Raw genomic sequence first — 17,944 nt, 5'->3', positions numbered from 1 at the left:
GTCTGAAAATTAATTTGAATTTAAGGGACTGATGGATTTGTTTTTTTCCAGATAATAAATGTAGACCTGGTCCATATTGAAAGCCGAGCTAATGACATTGTTAAATCAGACAGAACTATTCAGCTGGTGCTGGGACAGTTTATAAATGAGTGAGTATCTTCAGGAGAAATGTATACAGTGGTCCAGAGCTACGACTTTAGGTGTTATAGGTGCAGTATAACTAAAGTCTTCTATTATTCACTATGCTTCAGAGCTTATTCTTGGGGCAGAGAATAGACTTTTGTGGACCAGAACCAGTGACGTGCTGAGCACCCTCATCTCCCATAAAAATCCACATTCAGGTCCCTTTGAGAGGAAAAAATGTGTGTGTTTTTATGAGGGGGTTGTGAAGTTAATTCTTACTGTTCCATGTAAGGAAATAAAGGAACAGGTTGCAGACTAGTGGGTTGGTTAGCAGAATTTTAAAAATACAACCTTTCCCCTGTAATAGTTGTACTGAGCTAGATGAATTCCCACAACCCATCTATTTCTATTTTACAGGAAGTTCCAGCTTATTTATGTGTATGCTGGAAAAATGTTTACTCTGAACAAATAAATTAATAATGAGGCAGGATAACTACATGTAAAAAATGCAAGTTGAATTGGGAATGTCACACTAATGTCTTTTCTTCCTGGTTTTACATAAGGAGTTACCTAGACCAATTAGCAGAAGAAATAAACGATAAACTACAGGAAACTGGTCAGGTGACAATATCTGAACTCTGCAAGGCATACGACCTTCCAGGAGACTTCCTGATACAGGTTATTGCATGTTATCTACCCTTTCGTATAGAAACCTTGAATTCTGATTTGAAGAATTATTTCCCTCTCATGGCAACTTTATTATCCAGGCAACAAAGATGATAGTTATATGAAGTCTTTGGTAGTGTCCTAACAGGCCAGTATTAAATCTGTCAGGTTTGCATTTTAGGAGCTATGAACTGATTTTAGGTTAAAATTTGCCAGTACAGAATTCCAGTATCTGAACTGAGCTAGGTTTTCTCTCAGCCATTGTGATCCTTTAGGAAAGAGGAATGAACATACTTTAAAAGTGTGATCAAAGGATTTGAAAAACTGCCTTTGGGTGAAAGACTTAAGGAGCTCAGTCTAGTTAGCTTATCAAAGAGAAGGTTCAGGGCTGAACTTGATCACAATCTATAAGTACCTACCTAGGGAACAGAAATTTGATAATAGGAGTGCTCTTCAATCTAGAGGAGAAAAGTACAACAGTATCCATTGGCTGGAAGTTGAAACTAGACAAATTTAGACTATATATTAAGATCCACATTTGTAACTGTAAGAGTAGTTCAGCAGTGGAACAACTTACCTAGGGTTGTGCAGTAGATCCTCTATCACTGGAAATTTTTAAATTAAGAATGAATGTTTTTCCAACACAGGCCATAGAACTTCCCTTTCAATGAGGACTTTGAAAAAGAGCTTTTCTCATTGAAAGAGAAGTCCTATGGCCTGTGCTATGCAGGTAGTCAAACTAGATGATCACAATGGTCGCTTCTGGCTTTACTCATCTTCTAAACATATCGTCCAGAATATATACACATACAGTTTATTTTTTTATGTCCCAGATAATGTGAATGTTTTAAGTTACTAATTTGAACACCAATTCCCATCTCTTTTTTTCTTTTGTCTGGGTTTTTTTATTTTATTTTTAATTTCTTGCTGTTAACTTCTACTCTGACATCTCGGAAGAGTGGGTCAGGGAGTTCCTTTGTCACAGACACAAAGGATTTAACATGAATGTGCAGCCCTGGAAATCCAAGACCAGATATGTTTGTTCTTCATTCACCTGTAAAGATTGTAATATGTGTGGAAGAGTGAATAGTCATTAAATAATTCTGGTCATTGTATGTATTATTAAGAATGCTATTTTAACCTGGCGATTGCAGTTGAGTCAAAATAACACGACCTCACACACGCAATCTCTGTGTTTTTTATAGTACCTTCCCAATACTCTTCAGTAATAATTACCATTTAAAATGCATTCTTAATTCTCAGTACATTGATTATTTAGACAAATTAACTTTGTAATCTACAGTTTAAATAGATTTTCTTCTTTCCTGTGTAACTGTAAACTGTCGTCCCAGCATTTATCATAACTTCTGTTCACAGGCATTGTCCCCCCGTCTGGGTAGGATTATCCGTGGCCAGATAGATCAGGACAACAAAGGAGTGATTTTTACAAAGGCATTTGTAGCCCGGCATCGGGCACGCATTCGTGGTCTGTTCAGTGCCATTACTAGGTAAGCCCTAACACAAATATCTATATGTAGAAATGTGTTTTACAGCATTATTTATGCATCTGATTAATTTGTAATGAACAAAAAAGAAAATAAAGGCATATGTATGAGACCTTTTCAATTACAATTCATTTTACAGTGAGAGAGCATTTTGCGTACCTTTTTGGAGCAACATGTAATGTGAGCCCAGTCCTCTGCTGATGTATAAAAATACTTGAGCAGGAGGAAAGGCTTACTCCTAGAAAAGGGAAAACTAGTTGGCTAAAATGAGCTAAATTACAATGGGAAAATATTTTGAAAAAACTGGCTAAAACTGGTCATAAATTCACTGTGAATTCTTAATTTTCTGGAAAGTATCCCCCTCATTGACATAATTACAGATTGATACCCAGCAACCACACTTCATTTTTCAGAAATTTATGTATCAGTTCAATAGCCATCTTAATGTTCTATCGGGAACTTAGTTAGCAGAAGTTTGTGTGTGTGTATATATATATTTACAGTGGTAGTTCTAATACAGTTTTAAACGTAGTATGAATTTATAAATTTCATAAATTAAACAACCCAGCAGTAACAGTCTGGCTAATACACTTGATCAGTTTTGCAGAAAATACCTTTCTTGAGGGAAAAGTCCAGAGGTGCTTGTCTTGTTTGCTGATTCTACTTCAAGTTGAGAGTCTCCAGGTCTGGTTCATATTTATCATTTTTATTCTTTATAGGCCTACTCCTGTAACTAACTTGATCACTCGGTATGGATTTCAGGAACAACTGCTTTACTGTGAGTTTCTTTCAGATTTTGTTTCATGTACTTAGATTCTTTATTGTTGAAATTAATCATTTCAAATAAACCTTTTAGTATTTAGTATTGTTTTTCAATAAATAGCAATCGGTCTGCTTTCCAGTTTAATAAGTAATAGACCTCTTGTGCTGTCCACAGCTCAAAGAAATGTCTCTGTATCGACAGCAGTGAAAGCTCATTGATGGAATACCTCTAAGGGAGTGGAATGATGCAAGAAGTGCAATATTCATTTTTGTCTTCTATTTCATTATGTGCTCTCGGCTACATATCAATGGAGCACACAAAAGGGACAGGTTTCACATAGCTGAATGACTTTAAACAGAACAGGATTTTTATTTATTGACTTTATTTTGCTATAGCTGAGGCAGAGCTTTTGTTATGCTCACAACCAGAGGTCTTAATAAGCAGGGAGATAAATCGCACTTTTTGTTTGTTTGTATTTTTCTTTTATTTAAAAAAGAACCTCACAAAATTACAATCCAGGAAGATTTCCTTTTGTAGTCCTTGATTTGTTCTCACCTCAACTATTGCAACTCTTGGACTATGCAGCTCTCATGTCTCCTCTATTCTATACAAAATGCTCCCTCAAAGATCATCTGTCTTGTCTGTGGACTGACCACATCCTGCCATCTGTATTTGCGGGCTTCTCATCTCTTCTCATATAAAAGTTAATCTCTCTTTCTTTGCCTTCAGGGCCTCACATGACTTTGTTCTGTTAATGTTCCTGTCTTCCCTTTCTTCTTTCATTCTACATGGCTAACTGCCCCTTTAGGCTCTCCCACTGACATCTGAGCCTAATTCTCTTATGCCTACAATCCTCTCGCTGACCCTGACCCCAGGATTCCTCCAACCTCTTTCCTTAAAACCAAATAACATTAGCCCAGCCACAAAAGAAAATGAGCAGTTCTAACTCTAGTGATATCTAGTGATAAACACTAAATATACTAAAAAAAATGTGTGTGGGTGGAGTTGTTTATAAATAGCATTAGAAAGGCATGAGCTTAACTTCATTTAGTTATTCTACTTGTTCATTGCCTTCCATTTCCTTTTACTTTGAATGCTGTCTTTTTAGGCCCCAGTTCTGCACTGAGAACCTATAGGCCCAGAGCTTGACCTGTGTAGTTCCCTTTGCAGGTTTGAAGCAGGGACTTTCAGTTAGGAAAGGATATGCAGTGGTTAACTTTTCTGTCTCCAACAACATATACCTTTTAATTATTAAAATTGTCATTTTTTCTTATAAACTAATTAAGCTGCCCCTCTGCTCATCTTTAGTGACTGTCCAGATGGAAGTTAAAGTTCTAGTTCCAAATTCTGCTCAAAATAACACCGGTGTAAATCCAGAATACCTCCATTGATTGTAATGACATTACTCCAGATTTATTACAGAGCAGAATTTGTCCCCCAATTTCCAGCCCTCAGAAAGACTAGGGCATTAATATTCTCTCTCTCTCTCTCTCTCTCAATAAAATAGGTTTTAATATCTAAAGCTATGTCTGAGTTATTTTGAAGCTCAAAATAACTGCCGAGTCTAGCTGCGTAGTACAGTATTTAATACATTGGTGTGTTCAGTGCGCTGGGGAATCAACTATGAAAAGCATCATGCAAAGCCATGAATCTATTTCAATTCTCTCAGAATTGTCTTCTCTGCTGTAAAATCTTTTGTTGTAGACCAGCTGGAACCCAAAAATATTTAGGGCCTTACTTCTAGAATTGGCTACCTAGACTGAATTTAGAACATATGTGGTACATTTCAGGCAGTTTACACATTTTCTCCTCAAGCTTCTAACTACATCCTACAAGATAACCATCCAAGATAATTCAGGATTAAATTTCTGTGAATTTCTGTACCCAAGTACTGCAAGTGTCTTTAAACATTAGTTGATTGCATTTCCCATATGATGTGCAAACCATTATAGATGTCCTAAAAGACCTTCTCCAGTTCCCTTCAAGTCAATTAGTTGGCATATTGTCTAGTTACACAAGTACACCAAACCTCATGAGAGATTTGCACTGCATAACAGATGGCCCCAAGGACAAATTTTTAAAACAGCTTGTTCTCCTCTAATTCTTAGCATACAGTGTTACTTTTCCACACTCATCTACATTAGCACTTGACATTGGGGGAGAGGAATAGCTCAGTGGTTTGAGCATTGGCCTGCTAAACCCAGGGTTGTGAGTTCAGTCCTTGAGGGGGGCCACTTTAGGGATCTGTGGTAAAAATCTATCTGGGGATTGGTCCTGCTTTGAGCAGGGGGTTGGACTAGATGACCTCCCAAGGTCCCTTCCAACCCTGATATTCTATGAAATCTATATATGATGTCCAGGAATGCATTGTCCAGCTACGCAGAGTTAAACAGGAAAATCTGTTAAACTTTATGTTGCAATAATATTTGTGTCCAATGCAATTTCATTATGTTGTTAAAATTGATTTCAGCAATTGCTCATGTAACCCTTAGCCGTTATTATGCAAGACTTTTTAGCCACTAAAGTTTGAATTTTAGTTGTGACAGCCTCCTGCAGATCAACACTCGGGCTAACCAAGTTTGTCGATGCTTCTCTCTTTGTTCAGTGAACAGCTTTTGTTCTTCATGTTGTTCCAATGTTCCTTTCTATACTCCGTTTCTCGGCTTATTTTCATGAATTTCAGAGTGTTTTATTCACTTTTTAAATTTACAAGAAATTATCAAAGTAAAAGCTTTTTCTTTAATTTTGTCCATTTTCTGAATATAATTTCAGTTTCACAAATGTTTGAGTACTTGAAAACGTTTTCCAAATTAGTATAACTATAGGCCGTATCAAAGTCTCTTAATATATAATATGATTAAGGCTATCGATTAATCTCAGTTAACTCACGCGATTACTCCCAAAAAATTAGTCACCATTTTAATTGCATTGTTAAACAATAGACTACCAATTGAAATTTATTAAATATTTTGGGTGTTTTTCTACTTTTTCATATATATCTTGTATTCTGTGTTGTAATTGAAATCAAAGTGTGTATTTTGATTACAGATATTTGCACTGTAAAAACAATAAACAAAAGAAATAGTATTTTTCAGTTCACCTCATACAAGTGCTGTAGTGCAATCTCTATCATGAAAGAGCAATTTACAAATGTAGGGTTTTTTGTTACATAACTGCACTCAAAAATAAAACAATGTAAAACTTCAGAGCTTACAAGTCTACTCAGTCCTGCTTCTTGTTCAGCCAATCACTAAAACAAACAAGTTTGTTTACATTTACGGGAGATACTGCTGCTCTCTTCTCTCTTTCTGGTGACATAAATAAGAACAGGCGTTTGCCTGGTACTTTTGTAGCCGGCATTGCAAGGTATTTACTTGCCAGATATGCGAAACATTCATATACCCCTTTATGCTTCGGCCACCATTCCAGAGGACATGCTTCCATTAAAAAAATATATATTAATTAAATTTGGGACTGAACTCCTTAGGGGAGAATTGTATGTCTCCTGTTCTGTTTTACCTTCATTCTGCCGTATATTTCATGTTATAGCAGTCTCAGATGATGACCCAGCACATGTTGTTCATTTTAAGAACACTTTCACTGCAGATTTGACAAAACGGTAAAAAGGTACCAATGTGAGATTTCTAAAGATAGCTACAGCACTCAACCCAAGGTTTAAGAATCTGAAGGGCCTTCCAAAATCTCAGAGGGATGAGATAGGGAGCATGCTTTCAGAAGTCTTAAAAGAGCAACACTCCGATGCGGAAACTACAAAATCCCAAACCACCAAAAAAGAAAATCAACCTTCTGCTGAGGGCATCCGATTCAGATGATGAAAATGAACATGCATTGGTCGTCACTGCTTTAGATGGTTATCAAGCAGAACCCGCATGTCCTATGGAATGGAAGTTGAAGCATGAAGGGACATATGAACCTTTAGTGCATCGGGTATGTAAATTGCTTGTGGCGCCGGCTACAACAATGCCGTGAGAGAGCCTGTTCTCACTTTCAGGTGACATTGTAAACAAGAATAGGGCAGCATTATCTCCTGAAAATGTAAAGAAACTTCTTTGTCTGAGTGATTGGCTGAACAAGAAGTAGGACTGAGTGGACTTGCAAGCTCTAAAATTTAACATTTTTTTATTTTTGAATGCAGTTTTTTTTGTACATAATTGTATATTTGTAAATTTTGCTTTCATGATAAAGAGATTGCACTACAGTACTTGTATTAGGTGAATTGAAAAATGCTATTTATTTTGTTTTTTACAGCACTGTACGCTTTGTATTCTGTGTTGTAACTGAAATCAATATATTTTAAAATATAGAAAACATCAAAAAATTTAAATAAATGGTATTCTATTAATATTTAACATTGTGATTAATTGAGATTATTTTTTGTGTTGTTAATCACAATTATTTTGTTAATAGCTTGACAGCCCTAAATGACTATATATCAAAATTAAGTATAATTAATTATATCTATTTTAATAATGTATGGATAATTTGTTTAATTTTATTTATATAGAGTACCTGTAGTAATATAAACTTTAAAAGCTTGATGTTTTTAAATGTCCTGGCTTCTTTCATTAAAAATCCTTTAGAAATTTCTTTCATGTTTCTAAGTCTGGTGAATAAGTTGTATAAACAAGCTATTAACTAATTCCCCATTTAATAATTATTCCAGCAGATACTGAAATTTTAAATCAAGAAAATAACCATCTTTGATCCTATAATATTGCCATGCTGTTGTTCACCTGAAGATGACATCAGGCTATTTATAATAAGGAATGCTTATATTTTTAAATGTAATATAGTTTCAGTTAAGGAAGTAATAAATTTACAAAGCTTAATAAAAAGCATCAGGTTCTCTCACTTCTAAGCACTATAGCGCTAATCGAAAGCCCATTTCAGTCAATGGAAAAACTGTCATTAACATCAGTGGTCTTCGTATAAGACCTTATGGGACACAAATTGGGGGGAGGGATAGCTCAGTGGTTTGAGCATTGGCCTGCCAAACCCAGGGTTGTGAGTTTAGTCCTTGAGGGGGCTACTTAGGCATCTGTGGTAAAATCAGTACTTGGTCCTGCTAGTGAAGGCAGGGGGCTGGACTCAATGACCTTTCAGGGTCCCTTCCAGTTCTATGAGATAGGCATATTAAATTATTTTCACTTTTATTTAAAACTCTATTTTAAATATTTCATTATTTTTGTTGTTCCAGCATCTAAAGCAGGGGCAGGCAAACTTTTTGGCCTGAGGGCTGCACTGGGTTTCATGAATTGTTTGGAGGACTGGTTAGGGGAGGGGGTTGTGTCCCAGCCCCACCTCCTATCTCTCCCCCCCCCCCCCCGACTCCTGCCCCATCGTACATCCCCCTCCCACGATCGCCCCCAGACCCCTACTGCCCCATCCAACCACCCCTTCTCCCTGTCCCCAACTGTCCCCGGAACCCCTGCCCCTACTGCCCCCAGCTACCCCATCCACCACCACCCCCCACTTCCTGACTGCCCCCCTGGGAACCCTGCCCCCATTCAACTCCCTGTTCCCCCACGACCGCTATTCACTACCCCAAACTCCCCTGCCCTCTATCCAACCTGCCTGCCTCCCCCTGCTCCCTACCCCCTTACCGTACTAACCGGAGCACTGGTGGCTGGTGACGCTACAGCCGGACCACACTGCCGCCACCTCCACACAGCTCAAAGCACCAGGTCAGGCCTGGCTCCGCAGCTGCGCTGCCCCAGGAACTCACAGCCCCGCCACCCAGAGTATTGCGCCGGTGGCAGAGTGAGCAAGCTGAGGCTGCGGGAGAGGGGGAATAGCAGGGGAGGGGCTGGGGGCTAGCCTCCTTGGCCAGGAGCTCAGGGGCCAGGCAGGACGGTACTGCTGGCCAGATGTGGCCCCCGGGCTGTAGTTTGCCCACCTCTGATCTAAAGGATCCAAATAGGATGAAGGCTCTTTTGTGCTGTAAAATCTCTTTTAAAGAGGCAGTCCTTGTCCTGTAGGAATCTTATAATGTAAGAAATATACCTCTACCCCCATATAATGCGGTCCTCGGAAGACAAAGAATCTCACTGCGTTATACGTGAGACCGCGTTATATCAAACTTGCTTTGGCCCCCTGTTCCTTGTTTCCTGACCACCCCCTCCAGAGACTCCTGTCCCTAATCACCCTCAGAACCCTACCCACTGTCCCCTGACTCCTCTGACCCGTATCCACCCCCACCCCTTGGGAGATGGCAGAGTGGAGCGGGCTGGGGCCACGTCGCTACACTTCCTGCCGCAGGTGAGTGCAGAGGACGTCCTTTCCCCAACCTCCCCGCACTCACCAGCAGCGAGAAGCAGAGCAGCCCAGCCCCAGCCAGTTCCACTCCGCCAGCTTCCAGCTGTGGCGCTCCACTTCCTGCCGGGCAAGTGAGTGCAGGACCTTTCCCCAGCCGCCCCCCAGCAACATGGCTGGGGACGGGGCAAGGGAAGTGGAGCGGACTGGGGACATGTCACTCTGCTTCCTGCCACAGGTGAGTGCGGAGAGGTTGGGGAAAGGACACCCCCCATACTCACCTGTGGCAGGAAGCGGAGCACTGCGGCTGGGAGCTGGCGGAGTGGAGCGGGCTGGGGCCAGGCTGCACCACTTCTGCCGCTGCTAGTGAGTGCAGGGGGATCTCTTCCCCCCAAGCCTCCTCCTCCGAGCAACACGGTTGGGGCCGGGGCGAGGGAAGCAGAGCAGGCTACTCCCAGTCCCCCGCTAATCCTCCAGGCCACTCTGGGACTGCGGGGCCCCCAAAAGTGCCCTCCTACAGCTCCTGCCCCCCAGACCCGGGGGGGGAGCCCCTGACCGCCCCCCAAGACTGTCTGCCCCTTATTGAACCACTTGGCCATGGCCTTTCCCGGCATCCTTAACACTGCTTAGAGCAGCGTGTCAGAGCTTTACTGCCTTGTATGCAAACCTATCTTATATCAGGTCGTGTTATATCGGGGTAGAGCTGTATCATTTTTAACCAGTAATATTTACATCTTCTTTGAGAGCTTCACTTCCACGCCTGTCTGTAAAGCACCTGGCACACTGTTAGCGCTCTACCATTAATAATACTTCTAGTTTGGCTATATTTTAATTTTTGTGTCAAAATCTTGTAAATAAAGCTTTTTATTTCATGAAATTTAAATGGAAGTAAGATTGAAAATGTAAAATGAATAATAAAATCAATGCAATGCACATTCAATATGCTGTATTGTTTCTGTATGTTAGGTAGTATGAGTATGTAGAGTTTGCTTTCAAAAGTGGTTAGTGTAAACCTCTGTTTTTCATGTAGTTATAAGTACTTACTTTTTTTTGATCTTCCAAAGCTGCCTGTTAAGCCCTGTCTAGGGTAGGTAATTGAACTGTTGCTGAAAATGGTTTTCTGCAGTGTTTGTCCTTGCACCAGTATGGAAAACAGTTAGCTTTGGCCAGTCTATTTAACAATCTTTGTTTTTTTTCTTACTAAAATTTTCTAGTGTTGCTACCAGTTGCTTAGCTTTATTCGTCACAGTCTAGCTGATTGTGTATGTTGTCTTGTCTACATGGAGAAGTTATTCTGGAATATGGTAGGGTGTGAATTTAAAGTGCAGTAGCTACTTCAGAATAATATCCCACGTGGACACTCGTATTCCAGAATAAGGGTGCCCACATAGGGAGTTATTCCTGCATACCTATTGCAGGCTAGTTTATTCTGCAATAGCTATTCCAGTCAATTTTGCCAGGTACACAAGCCCTAAATCTCAAGATGCTGTAGTTCCCACTTTGGCAGTGTTTATCACTGCCATAGAAAATTACATTGTCCCATCAGTTAGCATCACCACACGCATCTAGCTTATACTGTTGAAATGGGTTCCGAGCATACTGGGAGTAGTGGCATGACGACGACTTTCTCAGATGGCAGTTTCTATAGTGCGTCCCTCAAACCTTTTTTCTTTTTCCGTCCTGGGGGTGATACACATCCCTTGTTTATCCTTTTTGTGAGGGAACGGGAAAAGCAATTTATCACCTGTTTGCTCTCCTGTCCATTTCTGTGTTGTAGAACTCCTGTCACAAATTCCCTAGTCATGACAGATTCAGTGGGTTTTTGCCATAGGAGAGGGTCTCTCTGTTTCTTTCCAGTTGTGTTCCCCTTGCTTTCTGTTCCATTCTTATTTAACAGTTAATGAAGTAGGAGCTGTATATGTTTTACTCCAGGTATAAACCCATGGCTACTCTGCCCTTTCTTTAAAGAAAAAGAATTCAACACATCCTATAAAACAAAACCTAGGATAAAAAACCAGTAGAACAGTGGTTCTCACACTGTGGGTCAGGACCCCAAAGTGGGTCGCAACCTAATTTTAATGGGGTCGCCAGGGCTGGCGTTAGACTTGCCGGGGGCCGAAGCCAAAGCCCAAACTCCACTGCCTGGGGCCGAAGCCAAATCCTGAGGGCTTCAGCCCTGGGTGGCAGGGCTCAGGTTACAGGTCCCTCACCTGGGGCTGAAGCTCTTGAGCTTTGGCTTTGACCCCCAGCCCCGGGCCGGGGCAATGGGGTTTGGGCAGGTTCAGGCTTTACCTACCCCCCTTCCTCCCCTCCCCTCACCCCCCTTCGGGTCATGTAGTTGTAGGAAGGAATGAACTTTGAGAACCCCTACAGTAGAACCATCAAAAGTAGCAGAGCTTGGTGCCTCCTTCTTTTATAGAGTTTTGTATAAGCAATGACTTGTAAGGGAGCAGTGACAGAACGCAGAAGGATTATGGGACCTGAACTTTCCATGCAACTTGAATAAATTGAAAATAATATGTTTTGTGTTAAGCTGTGTTAATAATTTAGTACTAGTGGTTGCCAATGTGTCCTTTGCCAGCAGTGTATATTCATATCAGTGGGCTGCTGATTCTCAGGGTCCAGGGGTTAATTGGAACTTTTGAAGATCAGCTGTAGTCACCAGCAGGGGTACAGGATTCCGTATCTGACTTGTTATAGGTATCCATTCTTGCCATGATTTTAAAATGTTAAGATCACAGTATTGGTTCTGAAAAGTTAACACCTGTCCAATGTGAACGTTAATAAAATCATGAATTTCGTTTGCTGGCTAGAGAAGAACAGCATTATGACCAACTTTCTAGGTATGTTTTTAATTAAAAAAAAAAAAAAGAAGTCTGATATTGTCATAGGAGCTTTCTCTCTTGGAACTGTACATTTGGCAGGAAATTATCAGAATTAAAAATTGTGGGAGCTCAGAATTGCTTCACTAAAACAACTACTGGTAGTTTTGTGATTGGTTTATTTCAGTTAGCAACTGGTAGTAAAAAGAGGAGTGGAAATACAAGAAGAAAGAATGAAAAAAGGAGGAAAAATAGTCCCAAATTTTTGATCATGTATGTATCTTACTGAAACTGTTGTTTCATTTATTTTATTCTTTCAGCTGTGTTAGAAGAACTTGTTAACACTGGACGTCTGAAGGGCACAGTGGTTGGTGGGAGACAGGATAAGGCTGTGTTTGTTCCAGACATCTATGCCAGAACACAGAGCAACTGGGTGGACTCCTTTTTCAAGCAAAATGGTTACCTAGGTAACTGATCTTTATTCTTTATGAATAAAAGGTCGTCTTGGAAATTGATCTAGGTAACTAAAAGAGACAAGTGAATCCAGTATTTGTGACTGAGGCTTATAAGAATAATTGAAGTGCCACTACTGTAGTTGGTATTTCTTTGGTAAAGGCTTGCTACTGCCTTCCAAAATACATGCATACAGTATATAACTACATAATTGCAGTGCCTAAATTTGCAAGCTGTTCTGTGTTTGTACTTGCCCACATAGAAAGCACAGTTGAGCTAAATAAAGTCCTACATATTACTTTAATGATGAGAGAACAGTTTGAATGTTTGAAATGCCAATGAATACATTTACAGGGTATCTTTATTTATCAGGAGGATAGTTTGACACTTATTCTGTTACTTTATATGTATCATGCTGAAAACATGTGTAGCACAGTGTGCTGGGCCCTTTAAGAGCAGATGTCATAAGCCCAGGGGTGGCTCAATGTTTTTTGCCCCCAAGCACGGCAGTCAGGCAGCCTTCGGCGGCGTTTCTGTGGGAGGTCCACCCCGGTCATGCGGGTTCGGCGGTGGTTCTGCAGGAGAACCTGCTGCCAAATTACTGCCAAAACCGACCTTTCGCAGAAACGCCGCGAAAGGCTGCCTGACTGCTGCCTTAGCGGCTTGCCATCCCAGGCACGCGCTTGCTGTGCTGGTGCCTGGAGCTGCCCCTACATAAGCCTGACTGATGGTGGGGGTTTGGAGCTAGACCAGCAAAGGTAATTAGGCGCCTAGCTTCTTTGTGTGCCTATGTCCAACATTTAGGCACGACTGCTCAGCTGAGGTCTAACTTTGTGTGGTGCCTAAGTTTAAATCAGCATGTGCAGAGAGACCTAAGCACTGATGTTGCTCTATAGCTAATGAGCTACTCAGAGCCCCAGCTTACCCACCTCCATCACTTTCACCGCCTCATCTGCAGAGCCCTCTCTGGTAGGCACTCTCAGCGTGGCTACTTGTTCCAGTGCTGCACAAAAGATATGCCCACTATTCCCATGCTTAGAGCACTCACCTGGGATGTGGGGGCTCAAGTTTGAATCTCTACCTGATTTGCAGCAAAGACTTGAATTCGTGTTTCCCACCTCCCAAAGGGAGTGTCCTAATCTTTGGTCTATTGGCTGTAATGAGGTGGATGCGTTCTGAATTTCACTACTGGCTAGCTTAGGTGGCTTCCTGCTCAACTTGCTGTCTTCTGTGGATGCCTTTCATAAGGGCCTAGCTCTCCCTGTTCATTGTACAGGTGGGTGCCAAACTTGGGCTGACAGGATTTAGAGGTTCTAAAAGATTTGCTTTAGGAAATATTTTGGGAAAATTCTATGGACAGTGTTGTACAGGAGGTCAGACTAGATTATCACAAGGTCCCTTCTGTCCTTGGAATCTGAATATCTTCCTAGTTCCTATTTCTTATTTGAAGTCCAAATCCTCTATGACATCACAATGGATTGCTATTTCACAGAGGATTATGACTTCTAGTAAGGAATAAACTGGAAATGTGAACGAATTTTTAAAAAAGAAACACACTCTTTTAATGCAAGTGTCAGAGTTCGAAAAAACCATTCAGTGCATTGCCTATGCAGGGGTGGGCAAAAGTTTTGGCCCAAGAGCCACGTCTGGGTGGGGAAATTGCATGCAGGGCCATGAACGTAGGGCTGGGGCAAGTGGTTGGGTTGTGGGAGGGAATACAAGGGGGCTTAGGGAGGGGATTGGGATGCAGGGAGGGGTGCGGAGTATGGGAGTGGGCTCAGGGCAGGGGGTTGAGGTGCAGGAGAGGTTTGGGGTGTGGGCTCCGGCCTGTCGCCGCTTACGTTGAGTAGCTCTGGGGTGGCAGCAGCGCACAGCAGGGCTAAGACAGGGTCCCTGCCTGCCCTGGTCCCACGCCGCACCTGGAAACGGCCGGCACCATGTCCCTGTGGCCCCAGGGTGGGGGTGCAGAGGGCTCCATGCGCTGCTCTCCCCTGCAGGCACCGCCCCCCTGCAGTTCCCATTGTCCGGGAACAGGGAACCGCGGACAATGGGAGCTTCAGAGGAGGTACCCGCAGGCGAAGGCAGAGCACGGAACCCTCTTCCACCCCACCCCCCCAGGAGCCGGCCACTTCCGGGAGTGGTGCCGGGCCAGGTCACGCAGGGAGCATGCCTTAGCTCCGCAGCGCCATGGGGTTGACAATCCCGCGGGCTGTATCCAAAGCCCGGATCGGCTGGATCCAGCCCCCAGGCCGTAGTTTTCCCCACCCAGCCTATGGTGAATAAACAGGAAGCTTTCCTATGTGAGTTCTATAACTTTTTCAGAATCCACGCTTACATTAAAAAAACCTCCATATGACCTTCCAAATGTGGATCAAGTGTTAACCAATGCGTCTAGGTCTGCAGAAGGATCACCCAAAAGCCTCTGCTGCAGTTTGAAAAAGAAGCTGCAGAATGAAAACTGACCAGCTTTTATTCCTTTAAATTGAATGAGTCATGGCAGCATGGTTATTTTTCACCCTGGCAGAGTGGACTTAGCCTATATGCTACTTATGTTTAGGTTTAATTTTCTCAGATCCTCTCCTTACATGTAAAAAGTAAGGTTTGAAATTGTATTAGTGGGGTTCATGAGTATGCAATCAGTGGGATGGTTTCTAAATACAATGTTTTTTTCATGAGGCACCGTTGTCTCCAAGAGTTTTAGTATCTTCCATGTGTGTGTATTTGTTCTTGGAAATGTTGATTTCTTGAAGGCCCAATGAATGGGTAAAAACTTAATAAACTTTTTACAATTTTGCAGAATTCGATTCATTGTCCAGACTTGGCATCCCAGACCCTGTGAACTACATAAAGAAAAGATACAAGTCCACAAAGCTCTTATTTCTGAAAGAAGCCTGTGTTGGTCAGGAAATTGTGGATCAGGTGGAGGCTTCAGTAGATGAAGCCATCAGCTCTGGAACGTGGGTGGATATAGCGGTATGCTCTTTTTTTCAGTGGGATGTATTTCTTCCCCTTTTTATTAGACATCAATCAATAATGTTACTTTAAAGAGGAATTTTCAGTTTACTTAGGTCTAATAACCAGTGAAACAAACGACTTCTGCTTCACCACCTTAAACTTGCCTGAAGCTCAATCAGGCTTTGTCGATAGACTTCTACGGCAAACTCATTCTTCTGAATCAGTACAGAATCATTGCTCCAGTATTGTGTTAGGGAATACTTTACTTCTAGAAGTGCTGTTTGTCAGATGAGATTTTTAAAACAGACTGTCTGTTATACTTTTCACCAAAATAGGAGGATGTTAGAATTTAGCTAGAACACAAGGTCTAATTTTAGCAATAATATGCTGCCTTATTTTCTGTCCTAGTCTATTGGGATGCACTTTTAAGTTTCTGGCTTCCATTACAGAGGCAGCTGTATATCATTGCTGGGTGAAATTAATTAGTATTCCTAAACCACTTTGGGATCTTTCATGATTAAAGATCCATTTAAAATATAAGGACACATCTAGCTCAGATGTAGCACAGTATATTTTAAACAGTTACCATATATTGTAGGCCCTCTTACTACATGTAGAAAGTGGCCTTTTCTGTTCTTTATAATGTAATATTATGTGCAGTGTATATATAAATGATTTTGTTTTTTAATCTTAGACTCTTCTGCCCAGTTCATTATCTATAGAAGATTCTGGAATTTTGCTTCAGCAAGTGATGAGATCTTTCAACAAATGTTTGCCAACTATAATCTTCAGTGATACTATTGTAGTCAGTGAGAAATTTATAAGTAGTTGTACTGATCTGTTCAGGGAGTTGATGCACCACAAAGCCGAAAAGGTATGATGTCTTGTATATCTGGATGTATGTATATGTGTTTCTGGTTTTAACCATATTTGAATTTAATAGTCTGCAGTTTTTTATCCTTTATTTCTTATGATTTAGGTCTGAAAACGTATTCATGTAAAAATGGTGTCATCTGATTCCATGTGTGTGTCATTGTCTTTCAAAGCAAATCTTGTTTAAAGTAAAAATGTTTTCTCCAATGCTATCTCGCAAGCTTCAGATCTGAAAGTGTATTCTTTCCACCTAACATATCATCACCAGTATAAAGAATTTAATTAAGTTCTGTTGATGTTGTCAGTAAAGCATCTGAAGTAATGACATGAGGAAAATTATTTTAGGACCACGTTCTGTTGTTGGATGCATTGGTGCAGCTCTCCCTGAAGTCCTAAGTGGTAAATTAAGGGGATATGATTAGGAATACATGCTGGAGGAAATCTCAGCAACTGAAGGTGCCATTTTTACAAAGCCAGTTTTCTGATCTTGACCACATAATGTTCGTAAAGCACTAGATAATTTTATATTTATCATTCATTACTGAACATTTCATATGGGTGAGTTGAAAGATCTGTTACTCGACCTGATTTAAAGGTTCTATCAGATCAATCCATAGACATGAAAGTTGCACAGCTGCACTGTACATCTCAGCATGTTTTACAGCCTCAGTCTTATTCTGATACCACCTACATCCAAAGTAAATGAGAACTTTATTGAAATTGCTGGCATGAAAGTGGTATGTGTGGGATCAGGCCCTATTTTAGTTATTGTTGAAATTTATGTGATTTATAAATAAAGAAAAGTGACTACTTCCTATGTTTAGAAATTCAAGTGTGTCCTTATTAATAAGTGGAGGAAATACAAGAAGAACCTGAAAACTATGTTTATATTTTCACAATGTTTCAGAGTCAGTAATTGACTTGTTTCTACTACAACAAAGTTGAGAAATACTTCTATGCACACTTAACATATCAGATAATACACTAGCAGAACTAGGAATCTAGGTAAGATCAGGGAAATGAAAAGGTGTTGACCAAGGCTGCTTTAGTGAATGATTTGTCTGGGAGATTTCTAAGTATCTCATGTAATATAAAGAGATAATTATAAAAAGGGCTATCAAGCAATTACAAAAATTAATTGTGTGATTAATTGTGCAATTAAATAATAGAATACCATTTAATTATTTTTGGATGTTTTCTACATTTTCACATATATTGATTTCAATTACAACACAGAATACAAAGTGTACAGTGCCTACTTTATATTTATTTTTATTACAAATATTTGCACTGTAAAAAACAAAATAAATATTATTTTTTCAGTTCATGTAATACAAGTACTGTAGTGCAATCTCTTTATCATGAAAGTTGAACTTACAAAATATACATGAATTATGTACAAGAAACCCTATTTTAAAAAATAAAACGGTGTAAAACTTTAGAGCCTACGAGTCTAATCAGGCCTAATTCTTGTTCAGCCGATCGCTCAGACAAACAAGTTTGTTTATGTT

The 17,944-nt window shown here is 40.6% G+C and overlaps 1 protein-coding gene across 2 annotated transcripts in view; it reads left to right on the top strand.

Moving 5' to 3' along the window:
* UFL1 (UFM1 specific ligase 1) overlaps positions 1-17,944 on the top strand; it is a 45,096-nt gene that overhangs the window by 8,935 nt on the left and 18,217 nt on the right. For both annotated transcript variants that reach the window (XM_050949256.1, XM_050949257.1), the window contains 7 exons: positions 52-149; positions 687-801; positions 2,167-2,297; positions 3,014-3,072; positions 12,473-12,619; positions 15,403-15,578; positions 16,255-16,434. In XM_050949256.1, the coding sequence (XP_050805213.1) occupies positions 52-149; positions 687-801; positions 2,167-2,297; positions 3,014-3,072; positions 12,473-12,619; positions 15,403-15,578; positions 16,255-16,434 (906 nt within the window). The remainder of the gene's footprint in view (positions 1-51; positions 150-686; positions 802-2,166; positions 2,298-3,013; positions 3,073-12,472; positions 12,620-15,402; positions 15,579-16,254; positions 16,435-17,944) is intronic.

The sequence above is a fragment of the Gopherus flavomarginatus genome, chromosome 4 (genome assembly GCF_025201925.1).
Source record: "Gopherus flavomarginatus isolate rGopFla2 chromosome 4, rGopFla2.mat.asm, whole genome shotgun sequence".
NCBI lineage: Eukaryota > Metazoa > Chordata > Testudines > Testudinidae > Gopherus > Gopherus flavomarginatus.
This window is presented reverse-complemented; position numbering and strand designations above follow the sequence as displayed.